The 18,493-nt window shown below is 41.9% G+C and overlaps 1 protein-coding gene across 4 annotated transcripts in view; it reads left to right on the plus strand.

Annotated features, from left to right (window-relative positions):
- The window catches only part of PIGN (phosphatidylinositol glycan anchor biosynthesis class N), a 152,897-nt gene that overhangs the window by 123,753 nt on the left and 10,651 nt on the right, over nucleotides 1–18,493 (plus strand). For 2 of the 4 annotated variants that reach the window (XM_054020085.1, XM_054020087.1), the window contains 5 exons: nucleotides 605–660; nucleotides 1,267–1,342; nucleotides 3,037–3,110; nucleotides 8,102–8,144; nucleotides 11,376–11,428. In XM_054020085.1, the coding sequence (XP_053876060.1) occupies nucleotides 605–660; nucleotides 1,267–1,342; nucleotides 3,037–3,110; nucleotides 8,102–8,144; nucleotides 11,376–11,428 (302 nt within the window). Of the gene's footprint in view, nucleotides 1–604; nucleotides 661–1,266; nucleotides 1,343–3,036; nucleotides 3,111–8,101; nucleotides 8,145–11,375; nucleotides 11,429–18,493 lie in introns of those variants that run through there. The other 2 variants (XR_008444007.1, XR_008444008.1) reach the window with 2 other exon arrangements.

Here is an 18,493-nt window from a genome sequence, read left to right on the forward strand (position 1 = left end):
ATCAGGGTTTTGTCCCCACCTCTCTTGTCTCTATATTTGTGGAATGTGCAGAAAGGAAGAAAGGCAGGTAAGGGGCAGCAATGGGATAATGGATGGGCTGCGGTATTTGGACAATGAAAGTGTGGAAGGGTAGGCTGGCAATATTTAGTCTTATTTTTAAGACCAACAACCACAGCTAATTCCCCAACAAAGACAAATGTGTATACATTGATATATGGGCAGCGCTCACATTAAAATGTACAAAAGTACATACGTTTGAATGTGTGACTGTATTGTTATGAAGAAGTGTATCCACTTCACAAGTTGAACAAGAAAAAATGCTGACTCCCTAGGTCTCTCAGACGGGTTTTGGGGCAGACCAGTCACTAATCTGATTTGCACATGAGTTCCCCTCTGTCAGAATTGACTTAGTCAGGATCTGAAAATTCAGTCAGGCAAGGATATCTGATTTCATACTTTTAAATGTAATGTAAAACTATAACAATAGTAAATGAGCTTCTCATAGTGCTGGATTCGCAGGTATTGAAAAAGAAATTTTCAGCATGTTGTTTTTATTTGATTTTTTATGTAACTTTTGTGTTGGATTTTCCTTAGCCATATTTAGGTTTTCTTCATCGTGACGGCTTTTTTTGGTACTGGAAATATAGCTTCTGTTAACAGGTAAATCTTATTGATGCTGTTGAGAGAAGTTGAGTTCAAAAGAGAAGACAGTAGAAAAAATACTCAAATAGTACATGCCTCGCAAAACAGTCCAACATAAGCAAAATAATAAGAATAGTGTAATAATCTAGTGGTGGTTGTATTTAAGTCTTATTTTCTATGGTATTTGATGTAAGGGACCAGTCCTGCAAGATACTGAGTTGCCTTAACTCTTATTATTAGTTGTTGTTAGTTAGTGTTGACAGCACTCAGTCCTGAGGAAGAGCTCTGCACCCTGGAAAATTGGGCTGTAAATAATCACAGAGAAAGAAAAAGCTGAGACAGTATTTGTCCTGCCATGAGGGCAGGGGACTGGACTCGATGACCTCTCGAGGTCCCTTCCAGGCCTAGAATCTATGAATCTATGAGATACATAGGCTAAGTAATCCTGTACTTGGGCTTGGACAATAGTAATTGAACAATAGTGGCTTGCATGCTCATATTTTGAACAAAATCTAAAATTTCTTATTAGCAGGAAAAATGAAATGTTCTGCTTTTTTATAGAAAATACTGTTTGCAAAGATATATTTTAATAATTTTTATTTTATTATTTTCATGGTTCTCTAGTTTTGACCCGGCCTCTATCTGTTGCTTCCTGACTGTGTTCAATCCCTTTATAATGGGAAGCTTGCTGGTGTGGAAGGTTAGTAATTGCATCTTTGTGCAGTTCTCTCAAAGAACGGATTAATGAGTAATACATCATGCATGCAGGAATTCTTTTTCAATTTACAGAATATATATGTTTTTGAGATTCATTAACCCATTTTATCCTGTGTGCAACTATCTGCTTCTACAGAATTTCTGAAAATAAAACCCGTAAAGGGTGTTTGACTTCAGTATACAGAATACATGACTGACACATGATAAATATATTTTATTATATTTAAATAGGAATTTTAAGCATTGAACAGATGTTGTTAAATAACTTAAAACATTACATTTTCCCCATTGTTTATAATACCCAAATGAAAGTACGGGAAATATATATTATCTCCATCCATCCAGATTGTATTAAATAGAAATGTATTGATTTTTTTTTTTACTATTGTCATATTTGCAAACTGTATGTGTTTTTTTTTTTTTTAAATAAACAAATTAAATAGTCTTTTAAAGATTGGACTTCCCATTTCCCTGCCCATGCTGTCATTCCCTGTTTGAAGATCAGGTTTAGGAGTGCTTCTCTGATGACATCTAGGGCAGAAATCATTAGACAGCACTAAGGGACAGCAGGGCAGACAACTGCTGCTAGATTATGACTAAAGTATGGGGGGGAGGGATAGCTCAGTGGTTTGAGCATTGGCCTGCTAAACCCAGCGTTGTGAGTTTAATCCTTGAGGGGGCCACTTGGGGATCTGGGGCAAAATCAGTACTTGGTCCTGCTAGTGAAGGCAGGGGGCTGGACTCCTTGACCTTTCAAGGTCCCTTCCAGTTCTAGGAGATGGGATATCTCCATTAATTTTTTTTATTAAGTCAGTGATATGTTCACGCTGCCACCTCTTTTCCCAAGGAGAAAACTTGGTTGGAGGAGCAACCAGAGTCTGGTCCAGGGCTTTGTTGAATCCAAACCTGCTGGATGCTGGGCAGTATTTACCATTAGCAGAATTGCAGCTGCCTTTCTGCCCCAGATGTGACCACATCTGCATCCCAACCTGTACTTTCCAACAGCTGTAAAGGCAGGAGCTGGGAAATGGCAGGTTCAGTCTTTAAAAGGTGGATTCTTTGTGTACTTCTAGCCTTGAAGAAGTGTGGGTCAGTTCTAAAAAAAAAAAAAAAAAAAAGAAAATGCAGTGCACACATTTCAGAGGTTGTTTTTTTTTAATTCATTAAGTTGTGCAGGTTGATTTAGTTGTGTCTTCTTGGAGGACAGTGAGTGAAGTATTTATTCTTTTTTTGGCTCAGTTCTTGCCACATCCAGGCATTTGTGCATGGGCTGAAATCACCCTTTCACACTGGGAGTTCCAGGAACTACCACGTAAAATACTGCAAATTCTATGTGTTACAGCATTGCTCAAATATTTCATGAATGCTAGACTGGATCAGCTGAAACAAGGATCATTAATATGTTTTAATCATTGAGTTTCATGGTGCCTCATAGTTTTTCACTTCAGGTAGGCCATGGCCATAGATTTTGTATCAGTTTACTAAGTATATTCTCTGCCAAATGAGTTTTCACCCTTTCTTTGCCAATATTTTATTTTTATAACATGTGCTACAATGAAGCTTCCCATAATGGCAATTTGAAAAGCTGGAAAATGTTTCCATGACCATTAGTGGTGTTCTGATAGGCTGTTGTACAAATGTTGCTCTAAACCATAATGCAATTTATGTTTTAAACAGATTGTAATCCCTTTTGTTCTTGTGTCATGTGCTTTTGAAGCTGTTCAAGTCACAACCCAGTTATCTTCTAAAAGGTACAGCAAATGTTATATTACTGCAGTAGATGGAGTGGGTTTGATTATGGAAATCAGCCAAACAGTATAATTAGTAAGGATGTGAAATACCCTGAATCAGACTCCATTTGTACACCAGTTCACTCACTTTGAAAGAATTTGGATTTATCAGATCTCAAACTTAACTAACCAATGAGCCACTTAGCTCACTTTTTGCTCACTCCTTACACAGGCTGAAACTTCCTTAACTTCAGTGGGAATTTGCCTCAGTAACAAATGAGAAAAAATTATGGTGGATTTTAAAGTTTGGCCCAGTATGAATTATCAAACATTTAGTTTTCTGCATTTAAAACACAAAAGATACAAACAAACAAACTTTTGTCTTAATGTAGAAAAAGTAAGCAATATTTAAATTAGAATTTCATATTTTAAATTGCGTCTCTCCATATAGTAAAATATTGTTTATTTAAAATATACAGACGCTCCCTGACTTATGCAAGCATTCCGTTCCATAACGTCTTGCGTAAGTCGAATTTTGCGTAAGTCGGGGACGTATACCCGACAATTACGCCCCTCTGCCTTCCCCCCTTCTTCTCCCCTCCTCCCCCCAAAAAAGCTTACGGAACTTACGGAACTTTTTCCGTAAGTGCGGGTTTGTGTAACCCGGGGAGTGTCTGTATGTACAAGCCAGCTAAATTAAAACTTTGTAGCACTGACCTTACCACAAATTGCATTTTTTTAAAAACTCTTTGACCAGACACTTTCATTATGGATTTGGGGTCACTGAGAGCAGAATGGCGGAGAAAGACGTCTAGTTCAATTGCAGAAGGGAGAAAAGCCAGATGCGGGGAGGGAAAGGAGTAGATTAAGACAAGAAGACTGCTGAGACTGGAACTGAAATGGGTGTTGGAGAGAGAAACAAGACTGGGACCAACTGGGCAAGGAAACTGGGAGCTGAGGGAGAGGGAAGACTGGGACTGGTGGGGCAAGGAGATTGGGACTGGGAGCAGGAGAGGAAACTGTGAACCGACTGGGAGCCAGCAGACTGGGGGCTGAGCACGGAGATTGGGCGAGTGGCTGGGAGGGGTGGGGGAGACTACAACTAGCTGAACAAGGAGGCTGGGACTAGGAACCAGTGAGAGGATGGGGGCAGAAGGGGGAAATAGAATGATTTAACAATGAGCTGGGTGTTGGAGGAGAACTGAGACTGGCTCAATGAAGAGCCTGGGACAAGGAGCCCAGGAGAGAGTGTGTGGGGAGGGAAGGGGAGATTGAAATTGGATGAGGAGCCTGAGGAGAGAGACAAGGATTGGGAGCCAGTGGAGAGGGAGGGGAGATCGGACTGGGAACTGGCAGGGCAGAACTGGGACTGGGTGTGGGAAGGAGGAGACGTTGGGAGTTGACAGCTTATATATTCCTTCTGCAACATCTCCCCCCTTCTTACTCTGCCTATCCTTCCTGCACAAGCTATATTCCTCTATACCAATATTCCAGTCATGACACTTATCCTCCCTAAGTCAGGGTAGAGATTGGGACCCGAACAGAAACCCAGAGGGGAAGACTAATACACACTTGGCAAGGAGACTGAACTGGAATGAGAAGCCTTAGAAGAGGAAACTGGGACTGGGTAGGCAAGGAAAATGGGACTAGGGGTACGTCTATACTTACTTCCTGGTCCGGATGTAAGAGATCGATCTTCTGGGATCGATTTATTGCATCTTGTCTAGACGCGATAAATCGATCCCGGAAGTGCTTGCCGTTGACGCCAGTACTCCAGCTCAGCGAGAGGAGTACGCGGCATCGACGGGGGAGCCTCCCTGCCGCGTCTGGACCCGCGGTAAGTTCGGACTAAGGTACTTCGAATTCAGCTACGTTATTAACGTAGCTGAATTTGCGTACCTTAGTCCGAAGTGGGGGGTTAGTGTGGACCAGGCCTTGGATGAGGAGCCCGGATGGGTAAGAGACAGAACAGCAGACAGGAGCGGCGCCAGGGTTTTTGGCGCCCTAGGCGGGGGGTCCTTCCGCACTCCCGGTCGTCATTGGCAATTCCGCGCTCCTGGTCTTCGGAGCACTTTGACGGTGGGTCCTGGAGCGAGTGAAGGACCCACCGCAGAATTGCCGCCGAAGACCCGGAGTGCGGAAGGACTCCCTGCTGCCGAATTGCCACCCCCCCAAATCCTGGTGCCCTAGGCGACTGCTAGTAGTACGTTGATATCCTCTGTGTTAGCCAGCACTATAGTGGGTGAGACATATGTGAGGGACAGGCAGAAGTCTGTGCCCACTAGAGCACACTCCCCTCCAGAGCCTGGAATGGAAACCCAGATTCCTGAGTCTCACCATTCCTCTGTTGTCAGCAAATATATGTGAAACCCATATGTCTCACCCACTATAGTGCTGGCTAACATAGATGATATCAACCTACTACTAGCAGTTACTCCATTAGCTCAAGTGGTAGTGGTCTGTGTGGTGGATAAAGGTTCCAACCCTGCCAATGACCCTGTGTAAGGAATTACACACAAAAAGTTACATTAAAAGAACACTAGTAAGATTGCAAAATCAAGCCCTCAGAAGTTAGAAAATATCAGAACTAAGGTTGCATGTGCAACTTTAATCACCCCCTGTGTGTGTATGCATTCTGATATAATCTTTAAATACATTTCACATGGTATTTTTTCCACAGGACCCCTGCCTGTTCAGTTTGTGGTCCCAGGCCTTATTTTACTGCGTATTATTCCAACCTTGCCCTGAAAAGAGAATTATTAATATCCTCAAGGGCTTTTCTATGGAGCTTATCGTTATAGTATCTTCACAAACATTAATCAGTCAATCTCTACAACACTTGCGTAAGGTGAGAGGGCATTATTATCCCCGTTTTACAGATGGAGAGCTGAGGTATGGCGATTATTAAGGTAAAACATTTCCACTCTTTTTGAGTGCTCAGTCTGAGACAAAGATGATGTGATTTTTCTGAGTACTTACCATTATATACTCAAAGCACAGATTTTACTTCCTCAATTTGCAGGTGTGAGTGCTCAGCACTTCTGCAAATCAGACATCAGAGTCTCAAGTTGGGAACCCAAAAAATGCAGAACATGCAGTTAGTGACGACTTGTGAAAAGTCGCGTTTACGTGACTTGCCCAGCCTCACACAGGAACTCGGTGGCGGTGGAAGGGCGAGAATCCAGTTCTCCAGATCCACATTTAACTGCCTGAATCATGAGACCATCCTTTCTCTTTCTGCCACCCCCTGCTTCATTCACAATATGCCTTCCAGCTTCTGATATGACAACAGCCCCCTTTGCAACACAATCCTAATACTCCCCTGAATAGGTCCATCCTCTGCATTAAATGGGACATAAGTTCTATGGGAAAAAAAGCTTGTGATCATTTAATTAAAGACTGTGTCAGAATGCATATGCACAAAGGGGGTGAATTAAAGTTCCACAGGCAATCTTAATTCTGGCATTTCCTAACTTCCAAGGGCTTGACTTTGCAACCGGAATAGTGTTCTTTTAACTTTCTCTTTTTGAAAAGAGAGCACTGAGATTAGCATTGTTCTTCTTTTATGAAATCCTTGCTGCATTCAAGGTAGGTATGTTTGTACCTGTCAAGAGGCGAGTTTTTTGCTAGTCACATGAATAGCTTCTCAGTCTCTCTGCTAATAGTTGGAAGCATACTTCATGCTCTTCATGAGAATATTCTGTCTGTGTAGGCTCTTATACATCTCCCGTCAATGTGGTACCTTAGCTCAGCGCTTGCTAGATATTGGAAGATTGTGACATCTCTGGCTATTTAAATCAATACTAAGTTTCCAATGGAAAAGATGCTTGTAGACGAATCAGAAAATAGTGAATTTGCCACATCTTTATTAACTAATGAAGCATAATTGATTTATCAAGAAAGTGCTAGAAAATATAGCACTAAATTCAATTTTCTCAAAGGGATAAATCAGTTTTTAGGGCCCACTAGCATATGCTTGCAGAGCACTATGATATAATGTTTTCTAATGAAGTTTGATTGATTACATTTTATAATGATAATGCTGTATAAAATAAGTTAATGACCTGCCTGCTAGTGGGTCAGCTCTTTGCAGCATTGCTCTAATGCCATTAACTGACAAGCCAGTCATTAATAACTGCTTTCATGTGATCTACTACTTCAAAAACTTAATGTACAGAGTAAAATATGAAGAAAATGAAAAAGCTTTATTAGCTCTATTTCCCCCCTCTTAGTCATTTTACTTACTGAAATCTACTTTTCCAAAAGTAATCCTACATACTGTAGGTTCACACTCCTGGGTTTTTGTGCATTCAAGGGATTTAGGAGCACTCTCCCAAAGCTTTTGGCAACTTCTGGAGCACTTTTACTCTGTCAGTCAAGGAGCTGGAGGAGCGGCTCATGTAATCTCATTTAGCAGCTGTCCACCCAGTAAGACTGGTTTGTCAGCACAGATTCGATCAGCTCTTTTTGAAGAATATTCAAGATAATTTTATGCTCACAAGCATTTTTGTCATTCTTGAATCCTTCTGGAGATTCCAAGCCTTCCTACTCTGAGGGTTTGAAGTGGTGCATAGGCCTTGTGCTGCAAGGAGTGGATGTCACCCACTGTGCATTCATGGTATACACAATTACAGATGCCATGATTTTTAAACTGTTTTTAATTTTCTTTTAAAATAGCAGCACTTATCATTTGACAAGCCACTCAGGGTTGCTGGTAAATAACTCACTTTTGGAGTGCCCTATTGTGAAACTGTAATTACATTAATGAATAAGTCTCTTTTCAAAGCATCATGATAAAATTATATGTTCCAAACATGTTAGGCATATCAGCCTTGTTTTGTGTGTTAACTTCTCCCATGAAGTGCATTGGAAACGTATCTCTCAGCGAATGAAAAAGCCAGCTGCAAGAAATCATATAGTATATTAATTCATATTTATACTTGGGGTTCTAATAACTTTGTAATTGTGTCTGTGGCTATGAGTTAAGAATTATGGTCTCTCCTTTTTTGCAGCCTTTTCCTCATCGTTCTTGTGATTTCAGACCTTATGGCTTTGGTAAGCTACCATTGGACATGCTTTACAAATAAGATCAAGAAAGCAGAGTGCTCAGCTAATTCAATCAAAAGATATCTGAATTAGTTTCAGACTTCAAAGTTTTTAGAACTAGGGCAGTGAACTGAATCAAATTCCTGGTATAATTTACAGATAAAAATCCCCATCTTCATGCTTTGTATGTCATGTAAGGAATGCTTCTTAAGAGGTGTAATTCTTTTATACTTCATTTCGTCACTCTGCTGTTTTAAACATAGTATTCCTGGTTTTTAATGTATTGCAAATCAAATGTTCAAATTAAAAGTATGAAAGCACAAGGGAATGCCAGATTTACCTGGGTGCCTGGTCTAGATAATTTTTCAGCAGTTTCTTGCCTGCTGCCAGAAAAAAAACGAGAGAGAGAGATGTGTCAGACACTGAACTGATTTTTCAAACCTGTTGTCAGAATTATCAGCGAAGGGCTGGAAAATATATGAGAGGTATCTTTTGTAGAGCAATTGTATCCTTTGTGTGAGGCAGTGGGGAAAATTCACCCCAGCCAATTGTAGACTCATGGTCAAAATCTTTTAAATAGAGACATCTTTAAAAAAAAAAAAAAAACAAACCTTTATAAATTTAAAGTGACACAATTAATTCCCCAAAAAGTGCCTTCGACAAAGCAGTGCATTGCTATATTATACCATGACTAGAATGGAAACACGCTCAAAGCAGTAGGCAGGGAGTTGTACTATTTTTGCTCTCACTTCCCACATTCTGTTTTGGAAGATATACTTCAAAGTGACAAAACCTGCTGTTTGTGTTATGTCATTTCACATTGCAGTGTGGTTTAAGAAGTTTTACCATATAAGAGAAATAGCAGATACAAGACATCAGCATGTGTAGTTTGATCTTAGAGTAACAAGCAGGCTGGATCCTAGAAGTCCTAGAAGTATTTTTATCTAGTTTTCACATACAGATTTATTATAAACTGGTTTTTTATTTAATAATTTCAGTAGGAAAAGAATTAAAATATTAATAAACTACAGAGTTTTGACATGCAGACATTGTGTGTGTGGTCTATGTATATACATATACACATCTATATATTTATGAAACAAAGAAGATGACTATAGAAACAGAAATGAAGTGAAATGGGTAATGGTTCTTATTCTCACCAAACACTTAATGCAGCCACTGTGTGGAATCTTTTCTTTGTTGTGATATTACTCGGTGAACCTTGCAGGCGCAAGTTCATTTGTCTGCATATACCCAGAATGGTGTTTGACCACATAGTTAATAGTGGTAGCATCCAAATTCTAAGAAGTCAAAAGAGTTGGACGTACTTATTTGAATAAGGAGTTATTTGCTAAACTTGCATTATAAATACAGTATAAATACAGCAGATTTTCAGGGTGATCCTTTAAATGCATTGAGTTCCTTACATACCTCGCTTCAGGGAGAGTATCAAGAATCATTATTCTGTTGTTCTCTCTCATGAAAGATTTTAAAATATGAACAGTTGTTAAAAATTTAAAGTAGCTTTTGAGTTTATTTTTTTAAAGGTTTGCTGTACTAAACCCACCAGCTTTAAATGCTTCTTTTCAGATGGTGAAGTCTCTGATTTTAATCTTCTGCCCCGATTTCTGTCTGAAATAATCTTTAAGAAACTAGTTTAACCTAAGGTGTACATCAGCTAATTGCTAAAGTTTTTTGTTGGTCACTAAAGATTGTTGTGTGTGAGAGATGGGAAAGAGGAGTTCTGGTCACTGGGAGGCGAAGCTAGTCCTTACCTCCCCTAAATCTCTGCTTCTGATGAATCTTGCACCGCCTTCACTGACAGGACATGACCCACTTCTCCATGCTGCCATTTCCAAACTTGTATCTCTAGCCTGAGAGTCATTAGGGAAGGACAGGTCACACAGGACTGTCTAACTGGTAGGAAAAGGGGAGACCAGGCAGCCAGGGCTTGGTAACTGTGTGAATCAGGCACTGGGATGAAACTCTTTAGCCACTCTGTGGGGTGGGGGGAGCAAGAAGGAGGAGTCAGAGCAAGTTTTTTTTCTGTTGCTTCATAGGGAGTTGGGAGGATCTTGGTTTTTCTCCTGGCTCTTATTTTGCTTAGGGGTAAAAAGTAAAGAACAGGGTGACATCACACTAGGTGTGGGTGGGGAAAGTCAGACGGACTGAGGTATTTGTGTATCTCACAGCGGACAAATATACACATTCTCTGTGTTGTAAAACAGAGCTTCTCAAACATTTTCACCTGTGACCCCCAACATGACACACACTTTTTCTTCCGTTACTCTATATCCCAGGTCCCTTTAGGCTCCATCCCAGAATCCTTGTTGTTTCACCCAAATCCCCCACAATGCAATGTATAGTAATGGTTAATTATTTAAATTTGGTAGTGATGGCCATGGGTGGGAAAATATTGACATTCAATCCATGTAAAATTGATAATTTCACATATTAAAAAACCGAAGAGCATTTTGTGTGTGTGTGTGTGTGTGTGTGTGTGTGTGTGTGTGTGTGTGTGTATAGATATATAGATAGATATAGATATCTATAAAATGAAAAATTATGAGTTGCACAGTCCTCCCTCCCTCCCTGCTGAGTATCTGCTTATGCTAATTAAATCACCTGTTTGCTTTATGGAGGTGTTCTGTAAATTAGGACAAATTTTTTTTAAAAATCTATTTTACGTAGTTATATGGCTTCAATTATCATAGTAGCTGAGCACCTTGCACTCTTTAGTGTAATTTATCCTCACAACATACCTGTGAGATAGGGAAATACTATTATTCCCATCTTGCAGATGAAGAACTGAGGCACAGAGAGAGACTGAGTTACCCCAGGTCATACACAATATCTGTGCTAGAGTCCCTATAAAACAGCTATGCAGCCTATCCTAAGGTCACTGCCAAATTTGAGAACCAGTGTTCCAAACAATAAAGTTGTTTGGGGGCGGCTTCTCTTGAAGAATGCTCTCTATTAGAAATCCTTTGTGCTTTACAGAGCACATCTTGATAGAACTAGTCAGCCTTTGTTCCTCTTTAGCTGTTTGTGTTTGATTCCACTGGCTCCTAGAATATTGTTTAGTTTAGTCCAAATAAACATTACTTGAAAGGTCTTGCCCTTGTTCCACTTGAAAAGTTAGAAACCTGGAGTAAACAACCTGAAAACATTGGTTTTAGTCTTGTCTTTCAAGTTGTGCAATATTTATATACTAAACAACATTATTTTCTTATTTCACAGCACTTCTTCTTTTTGGTTAAAGATTATGGAAGCTGGCTGGATATCGGAACAAGGTACAGTATATCTGCCTCCAGTGCTTTCTTAAAAGGATAGCCTCAGGTTGGTAGGTGCCAAAGATTGGTCAGTTATTATTTATCTGTAAGTGTTCCTGTAATTCTTTCCAACTGCTTGCCCTTCTCCCCCAAAGCAAGTGTTTCATTGCTGTTTTCTCCACTTCTAGTAATGTCATCATCCTAGAACTCATGTTTAATATTCATTGGCTGTCATGACTAAAAGTGGGGAAATTCATGAATTTAGCATGGCAAAAAATATAATTTTTTTTTTTTAGGTAGAAGAGGCATGGCACACAATTTTTAAATTACTCTTATTGTTTATTGTTGGAAATTATGAGAAGTCAAATCTTTTATTTTACAATAAAAATTGTTTAAAATCATTTAATAGTTGGCAACTATTTAAAACCCCATACACGCCTACATTGTACATCTATAGATCCAAATTTATGCAGGAATCATGCTGGAAAGGATGACAAATACCATGGCTTTTCATGGAGAAGAAAAGTAAGTCACAGTTTTTTGTCACAAAAATCAGGGCTCTAACTAATATAGACACTCTTCCCCCTCCCCACCTCCCCCCCCAGTCCTCCTTTGTGATCTATGCTAGTCTCCCCAGCATAGACTCCAGTGCAGCGTAGGGGCCGCAGAGCCTTATTTGTGGCCACTCCTGCAACAACAAACCAGCATACACAGAATGGAAGGAAGTATTTCATTAAGAGTACAAATTTCAGATGTAGATTTCCTAAGTAGTATTAGAAATACCTAAGTAAATCATGGAAATAGCTTGCTAGTCTGTCTTTAATAGAAACTATGTTGCATTATAAACCCTGCCAGTTATCACATCAACTTTTATTTGAATAAGGGTTTCAACAGTGACCTATTAATATTTTGTATGCTGTGTCAAGTATATTGACTCTTCTCCCCCCCCCCCCCCACCTATTTTCAGGCTGTTTGAGCCTTTGCTCTTAGCCACATTTCCAAAGTTCCCAGTGTGAGTAGGTTAAATAGTGGAAAGAGTATTTTACCATCATACTTTCATGTTCTCAATTTATGATTGAGTAGATGGTCTCTTCCTTTGGTCCTTTAACTTCACATGTGGACTTAGAAATGAATTTCTAGAGAGATGTGAAAGACCTCAGGGATGCCCTGTTTATGGCGACAAGAATGTTAGTGTCATAATAGGACTTGTAGGATTCAGTGAGCAAAAGTACAGATTGGTTTGACTGAGCAAAAAAAAATAACCTCTCAAAAATATGAAAAGTCAACCACCTTATTTTTTCTATGCTCTTCAGAGCATAGCATTTAGAGCTGTTTCATGTTCTTGTACCTCCCTTGGCCTGAATCTGCTCTGCCAGATTACTTTTGGTGAGGGGTGCCATCCGGGAGCTGATTACATGCAACCTGTATTCTGCCCCTTTGTGTATACATCCTGTGTAATGAGTGAGTTAAGAGTTCTGTGGAAAAGATCCTATGTGGCTGTGTAATTAAAGATTGTATCAATATACACAATGAGGCAGAATGCACAGGCAACCTTAATTTGCATTTTCTGACTTTTGAGTGCTTGGCTTTGCAACCTAAATTACATTTTTTCAATGTAGTCTTTTTGTATGTAACTTCCTAAGGGTTTTAAGAAAAAAGGTGAATTATTATGTACAACTGAAACAGTCCTCTCCCTCCCCCCCCCCCCCATGCATCAGCAGTGATGTTTTGAACCCTGAATCTTCAGCACTGAGCATAGACCTCTGCCACTACAAAACTAAATACATGAGCAGGAGAAAGCGGTTATTGCAGAGAAGGGTTGGACCACAGGGGCCACATGTTGGGTTCAGGAAGACTGCCAGGGATGGTGGGGGAGGAGGATAATCTTGCCTCACTTTATCCCATCCCTCCCTCTACAGCTGCTTTGGTAGTAGCATGAGCCTAGCCTTGGAACATCCATGTTCACTTATTATTTGGATGCTGCACAAATTTTTCTGAGAAATGCAAGTGTGAGTAGGTAAATCATGATTTTCGATAGTTTATATCCCATCAAAACCTGGATAGAAATTTATGGGACAAAGAAAAGACTCTTCTCTAACCTGAGGGCTTTATCCCCTGTCAATTTCAAAGGCCTTTTGCAAACAATAAGGTATTAGAGCTTCTGAAAAAAAAGGTTGCAAGAATCTTTTATAAGGGAGAGTGTTAGGGTCATTATCAGCTTCTCCTGTAATATTTGTCTGTGGCACACACACAAAGAAAAGCTTGCAAAATTTCTCTTCTTTTTTTCCAAACCAACCAGCTCTAATGCAGAGTAATTGCTTCTGAGGTTACAGCAGATGCAAGCAATCTAGGAGTATTGAAGGCCTTGGCTACACTGGCAATTCACAGCGCTACACTTGCTGCGCTCAGGGATGTGAAAAAACACCCCCCCAAGCGCAGCGCTGTAAAGCGCCAGTGTAATCAGCGCCTGCAGCACTGCACGCTCACTCGCAGCGCTGCAAGCTATTCCCCTTGGAGAGGTGGAGTACTTGCAGTGCTGCGACTGGCAGCGCGACTACACTCGTGGATTCACAGCGCTGCCAAGGCAGCGCTGTGAAGCGTGAGTGTAGCCAAGGCCAAAGGGGATTGGAATGACTGTAAGAGGGGAACTCCTTCAGGGAGACCCTAGGGAACACCTAAACTTGGAGAGAAAGTTTTGTGTGAGGTTCATGTTCTGTCACTGTTATCTGAGTTACCAATAAAGCCAAACCCCAGGAAGAGAGTAAGCGTGGCCTTTGTACAGTATGTGTACATTTGGAGAACATCAACATAGTTGTAATTATATTTCCCTTCAATCCCATCAACATTGTTGTTTTGCCAAGAATTTTATTTTAATTCACAAGTCAAATCACCACCCTCAAACTATTCAGTCTTCCCTAATCTCCCTCCAGTTTGTCTATATCTCTTTGAAAGGGAACTATCCTGAACTGAGTCCAGTATTCCAGGAGTGGTCTCACCAGAGTTCTATAGAAAGAGACTACAGCATTACATCCTTCTTCAGAGATGAAGTGTGTGTGCCTGAAATTGTATTTGTCTTTCCTACTGCCATATCCCATTGCAGAGACTATATCCATATCTGATTTGCTGGCCACTATCACACCAGTTTCCCACGTTTCTCCTCCCTCCCCATTTTGTACCTATGGTTATATTACCCCTTTTGATATGAACAGCTAGTTAAAGTTTGGAGACCTGTAGGCTGTTCCTAGAGCGACAAGGAATTGATGATCGATTCTGCATCAAGCAAAATACCAAAGCCCTGCTTCTCCAAACACAGGAGGAACCAAACACAGGATACCACTTCCTTGCTCATAGCACCAAACTCTCTCAGCCAATATTCTGACCCACAACATCTCTCTAGGCTTCTTTTAGGGCCACACGCATTCCTTCCAGGCTGTGTGTGGTTGGCCTTTTTTCCTCCTCTGATTCTGCCTCTATCTGGGTCTTCAGCTTAAGCTTCTGTCTTTCTGTGTCTTGCACAGACCCTGACCCACAAAAGTCCAAATTACTGGATGACTGGCATATATCCTCTTTGTCTGAGGTGAGGCCACTTAGGTGTCTCTCACAGCTATCTTAAATGAAGGGTGGAGGTCACAACAGTTTAGTTGAGGTTTAATGAACCCCATAAAAACTACATATGTATTAGCTTGAATTTTCCCGAATGGCAAATAATTTTATCTTTGTCCTATCCGCATTTCTAACCTTGCAATGTCTCTGTCCTCACTGGTGTTTGCATCCTCTACCAATTAAGTATCATTTGTGAATTTAATGAGGCTGCTGTTTTTCCCTCCCTTCTTCCAGATCATTAATGAAGATGTTAAGTGACAGCAGATCTTCACATTGATCCCTATGGCACAATGCTCAGTAAATTGTCAGTTTCACAGATTCCCCCTGCTCAGTAAACTGTCAACTACCTTATTTGTTTATTGTCTTTTAGAAAGTTTCCATTCTCTCATTTAATATTCAGATCCAAGGTGATTTGAATTTGTTTTGCAAGGAGGAGTTCATAGGTTTGGGTTTTTTTTTAATTGGTTTTACTAACGTAAAACTTTGAAGCTATGCCACAGAATTCTTAACAATAGTTTCCTGTGACAGGCTCTATGGTCTGCACAAGAAGGCTTATTTAAACCCTACACCCTAGGAACTCTGAGATATTCATAAACTGCATAATGTGCATTGGAACCCTCCTTACATTTTTTTTTTAAAGTTCTGCCTCTAGGAAACTACAACCTTTTTGTGCCTTTCATGTATTTGCATCCTGATCTGTCTGCAGTGTGCACATGTGAAGTTTATTCTGACAGATTCTCATTTATTGAATAACAGCCTTACAGAGAGAGTACAGAACATCTCCATTTTTTTATTTTGAATTGCAATGAGAATGTCTTAATGTTTAAAAGGCATTCACCTACAGTATGCACAAATAGCTGACTATTTGGATAGTCAGGAATAAAAGAATAAATCACTAAATCCCTTTTTATATGTATAATTTTTACAGATACACTGTACAGCCACTCCCTGTTTTTACAATAGTAAAACTGGGTTGCCAGAAGTTACAGAAATAGATCTAATTTAAATTCTCCTACTGCAGGTTCAAAATCCATGGGGCATAGATGCAGTGCAGGAAGCTGTTTTTAGGTCTCCGTGAGGGTAGCTAAGGGCAGTTCTACACTTAAAACGCTGCAGTGGAGCAGCTGCACCGCTGTAACACTTCAGTAAAGACACTGCTTCTGCTGACGGGAGGGCTTCTCCCATCGGCCTCGGTACTCCACCTCCCTGAGAGGTGGGAGCTATGTCAACGGGAGAAGCCCTCCTGCAAACCTAGCACTGTCTACACCAGGGGGTAGGTTGGTTTTACGGCATCACTCAGGGGATGTGGATTTTTCACACCCCTGAGCAACGTAGAGCCAAGGATATGTCTACACTGAAATTAAACACCCACAGCTGGCCAGTGTCAGTTGAGTCAGATTTACAGGGCTCAGGTTCTGCGGCTATTTAACTGTGGTGTAGACATTCAGCTCTGGGATCATCCCCCCCTGCAACAGTGTAGACATGTCCTTAATCTATGGAAGAGCTGTAGAAGAGGCTTTAGTGCAGTGGTCACCAACCGGTCGATCGCAATCGACTGGTCAATCCTAGAGGATCTCCCAGTCGATCACGATCTCCGGTGGTGCACTGTGGCTTCTGCTAAGGCAGACTCCCTGCCTATCCTGGCCCCATGCCACTCCTGGAAGTGGCCAGTGCTGCCCCATGGCCCCGGGGGAGGAGGGGCAGGTGTCTCCCTTCGTGCACTGCTCCTGCCTGCAAGCACTGCCCCTGCAGCTCCCATTGGCCGGGAGAGCTGCGGGGGTAGTGCTTGGAGCCACGTGCTCCCCGCCGCTCCCCCCCCCCAGGGGCCAAGGGCGCATTGGTCCCTTTTAGGAGTGGTATGGGGCTAGGGTAGGCAGGGAGCCTGCCTTACCCTCGCTGTGCCCGCTGCCAACTGGGAGCAGCCAGAGCTAAGTGCTGACCAGCAGGAGGCCACAAACCATCCCTGAGCCCCCTCCCAGTGCCTGCATCCCAAGCCCCACCCTGAGCTCCCTCCCAGAGCCAGCACCCCAGCCCTCAGCACTGAGCTGCCTCCCGGAGCCAGCACCCCATACCCTCTTTTGCACCCCGAGCCCCCTGCTGCACCGCAAGCCCCAGCTCTGACCCCTCTCCGAGTCAGCACCGCATACCCTCTCCTGCACTCCAACCCCCTGTCCCAGCCCAGACCCCCTCCAGAGCTAGCACCCTGTACCCCCTGCTGCACCCCAACACTTTGCCCCAGCCCGGAGCACCCTCCTGCACCCAAACTCCCTCCTACAGCCCACACCCTAGACCCCCTCCTGCACTCCAACCCCCTACCCCAGGCTCAGCCTAGAGCCCCCTCCCACACTGCAAACCCCTTAGCCCCAGCCGAGAGCCCACACCCCCTCCAGAACCTCAACCCTCTGCCCCAGCCTGGTGAAAGTGAGTGAGGGTGGGGGAGAGCAAACAACAGAGGGTTGGGGGGGAATGGAGTGAGTGGGGCAGGGCTTTGAGGAAGGGGTGGGGCCTCTTGGATAGGGCAGGGTACATCCTCGTTGCCCTTATATTCAAAAAGTGATCTTGGGCGTAAAAAGGTTGGAGACCATTGCTTTAGTGGAATTCTTGTAAAAAAAACAATTCAGCAGATGTCTGTGCACTACACTCACTGGTATGCATAGTAAAGTAGTTGTAATTTTGGAAATTCAAAACTCTAGACCTGATTATTACAGTGAAGGTTTTAAAATGGGAAACTGGTGAAAGGAGTCAGAGACTGTTTTTCAGTAGATCTCTGAAACAAGAGAACCAGGGCAGCACCCTTGTGAACTTTGGACCATCACTAGCTTATGGTGAACATTTGACAGACACTGCCTTTGCAATTCATTCCATGTGAAATGGGGGTCTCTTGGGGTTGGGGGAGTGAGTGGGTGGAAGGGCCAAAGTAGGTAAGAAGCTGAAATTGTGGTAGGTTTAGAATCCACAATCAAGGTTTGGAGTAAGGACCTGGGTCATTCCCATTCGCATGTTAAAAATATGTCATGTAGAAACTTTTAATGAACAAAAAAACTGACATCCCCCCTTTCTAACCATTTGGTTTATTTTCATTAAAATTCCAGTTTTTGTATCTTTCATGTAAGGCCTACGCTTTATCTCTCCTACTACCTGTGATACTGGAGTCAGCTGTTTTCGAGAAAAAATGCTGTCTGTGGCTGCCTGACGCGGTTCTGAGCAGGATGGGTTTTCTCCATTTTTCTCTTTTTTTTTTCCTTTTTTTCCTCCTTGTCTATATCCTCTCCTCTTCTACCTTTTGTTTCCTTCCTCATTTCCCTGTTTATCTCTCGCCCCTTACTTTATCCATCCCTCTGTTATATGACATTAAGAAGAAGACAGACTGGTGGATAGCACTTGTTGTGATGAGTGTCTCCTTTCTACTTCCCAGGGCAACTGTGTGCCCCTTCCTGTTACCTAGACTTCTGCCTAGCCCCAGCCTTGGTCTTCAGCCCTGAT

The sequence above is a fragment of the Malaclemys terrapin genome, chromosome 2, assembly GCF_027887155.1.
Source record: "Malaclemys terrapin pileata isolate rMalTer1 chromosome 2, rMalTer1.hap1, whole genome shotgun sequence".
Taxonomy (NCBI): domain Eukaryota; kingdom Metazoa; phylum Chordata; order Testudines; family Emydidae; genus Malaclemys; species Malaclemys terrapin.